This window comes from Pholcus phalangioides, unplaced genomic scaffold, assembly GCF_987345545.1.
Source record: "Pholcus phalangioides strain wild (caught in Gottingen) unplaced genomic scaffold, Ppha-v1.0 ptg000008l_1, whole genome shotgun sequence".
NCBI lineage: Eukaryota > Metazoa > Arthropoda > Arachnida > Araneae > Pholcidae > Pholcus > Pholcus phalangioides.
Window position 1 is genome coordinate 55,298,310 of NW_028301601.1, and position 2,370 is coordinate 55,300,679.

At 40.5% G+C, this 2,370-nt stretch overlaps 1 protein-coding gene across 1 annotated transcript; it reads left to right on the forward strand.

Moving 5' to 3' along the window:
- The first annotated feature begins 384 nt into the window (after window positions 1-384).
- LOC149084551 (TD and POZ domain-containing protein 4-like) lies at window positions 385-1,413 on the forward strand. Its single transcript, XM_089235327.1, has one exon. The coding sequence runs from the start codon at window positions 385-387 to the stop codon at window positions 1,411-1,413; it is 1,029 nt and encodes a 342-aa protein (XP_089091453.1).
- Window positions 1,414-2,370: the final 957 nt, after the last annotated feature.

Sequence of the window (2,370 nt, forward strand, 5' to 3'; positions counted from 1 at the left end):
GGGGGTCGTACGGTGCAAGATCGGGGCACTAATTTATACGCGCCTTTATATTTCAGCATGTTGATCGATCGTGATAATGGTACTGACGTATATAAGATTAAAATAAAATGTCCTTATCACTGTTCCAAGTGTACCTGTCAGGTCACTTTTCTGAGAACCTTCAATTACAACGACACCTGCTACTTAATCCTGATTACGATGCTTCCACCAGAACGAAATGTCCGCCTATTGTTAAGAATGAGTTAATCTCTATGAGCTTGGTCATTGGCTGACTTACCGTCCACTAGAGGGCTTCGAGGGCTTTTTAGATATCCCCCTCCCTCCCTCACTAGAATTGTCCAGAATCATTCTCGAATTTATTCAGAACTCTGTCGTATCTCAGTGATGACCGGTGTAAACGCGTCGCGGCATAAATTGAGACAAACTATGGAGAAGTACGAGGAAGTCCACGAGCATTCGTGCGCATGGAAGATCAATGATTTCAGGCAGGTAGGATATAAATGCGTGCATAGTCCATCGTTCAGTTGCAATAGTCCGACCTGGATGAGCTTCTTCATGAGCTTGAGGATGATTAAGAGCGGATTAGAGTACGTGCTGAAGGTCCACGAGATAACTGGTTGGCAGACACCCCGTCCGGTGTGGATCGTGAAGAAGCTGGTGCTGCTGGACGCCAAGGGTGGCGAAGCCTACACGTCCGAGGACGAGGTCATGTTGGGTGTCAAGTTCTACTACCTGATGGAACTAAACTCGTTGGTTATAACGAGGGACTTCATCAACAGCCGGAGCGATATTTTCGGCAATGACGGGACCCTGACCGTAAGGTGCACCATAACAGCATTCGAACCACGAAAGAGAGTCAAATGCCCAGAACCCACAAGTGACGACGAGTCAGTCGAGGGGACCGTGAGCCTACAATTCAACGGAGGGGACCACGTCGTCGAGAAACGCGTCCTGAGTTCCTGTTCGCCAGTCTTCCGGGCGATATTCAGACACGACATGGTAGAGCGACGTAGCAACACCGTGAATATGGACGACACCGACTACGACGTCGGTATGGAGCTGGTCCGTTTCGCTTGTACCAAACAAGTCCAGTTGTGCTCGGTCTACACCGCTCTGGGACTGATGATGGCGGCCGAGAAGTATCAGATCCAGGAGCTCAAGAACCTGTGCGAGAAGCACCTGATCTACCAGGTCAACTCGAAGAACGTTTCGGACATTCTTAGTGTCGCTGATCTCGTCCGGGCAAGAAATCTGAAGCTGAATTGTGTGCAGTACCTGAGGAGGTTCGCCTTGGACATCGAGTCCAGGAACTTGACTGAAACGTTGATAGGGATGGACCCGGAACTGTACGTGAGTAGTTTTACGGCCATGTCTAAATACAAATCGTACACTATTGTTGCGGACATTCGTTGACGTCTGAACCCCGAGTGTGTGACAATATATGACGAAGGTAATTTACTTTATTTTAGTGTCGTAAAAATGTAATAAATTTTAATTTTTTTTCAATTTTAAATCTTTGTCGATATTATTTATTTGGGTATCGTATTTCCTGACTTTTTATCGAATTTTTTAGATTTTGTTTCGATTGGATTTATTTATACAGTAAAGTAGAAAAATTTTGGGGAGTGGATAGAGCATAAAATTTCATATAAATGTGAATAATTTGGTTCGATATATTGGAAAGAATTTTCTATCTTTATATTTTAATTGGACGTGTCGTTTCTCAAAGAATATGCAAATCAGAGTAACCAGCATATGCAGGGCCAAGCATGTTAGATGCTTTGTGACACGGTGAAAAAAAATATAGTTTCAGAGGGTTTTTTTTTTTCAAATTTATAATTTAGAAGATAATAAATCACATTTTATCTGTATTTAAATGATCCCTACAACAGTTCATGTCATGGGAGCGCACAAAGTTCCCTGCTTTGGCGTTTTTTTTTTTAACCAGAAATTGTTTTCCGGGATGTATAAGAACTGCATTACTACTTGAAAACATTTCGATGGAATTAATTTAAGGGGTGTCTCCTAATTTTAACATGGTAAAAACTTTCTTACGTACAAATATCATTAAAAATATTGTTTATCCATTGCTTTATTTCAAACTTTCACCGCATGTATTTGATTGTGTATGCTATACTATATGCTAGTACAAAATTTTAACATGTCCGTGATACTTGATTTTTAATACATTTTAGAAAGAATGCATTAACATCAGATTCCACGTATGATAAAGTAAAATTGATACTAATAAAGATAAATATATGATAAAGATGAATTATCATTACTATTCAGTTCATAGAATGTCAAAAAAGATTTGAAATCCCTTCATAAATACTTGGATTATGAAAGAAATGTCAAATTTTCAAGATT

Bases quoted from the DNA above. Each gene is read 5' to 3' on its own strand.
- LOC149084551 (XM_089235327.1), top strand. From the start codon at position 385: ATGACCGGTGTAAACGCGTCGCGGCATAAATTGAGACAAACTATGGAG.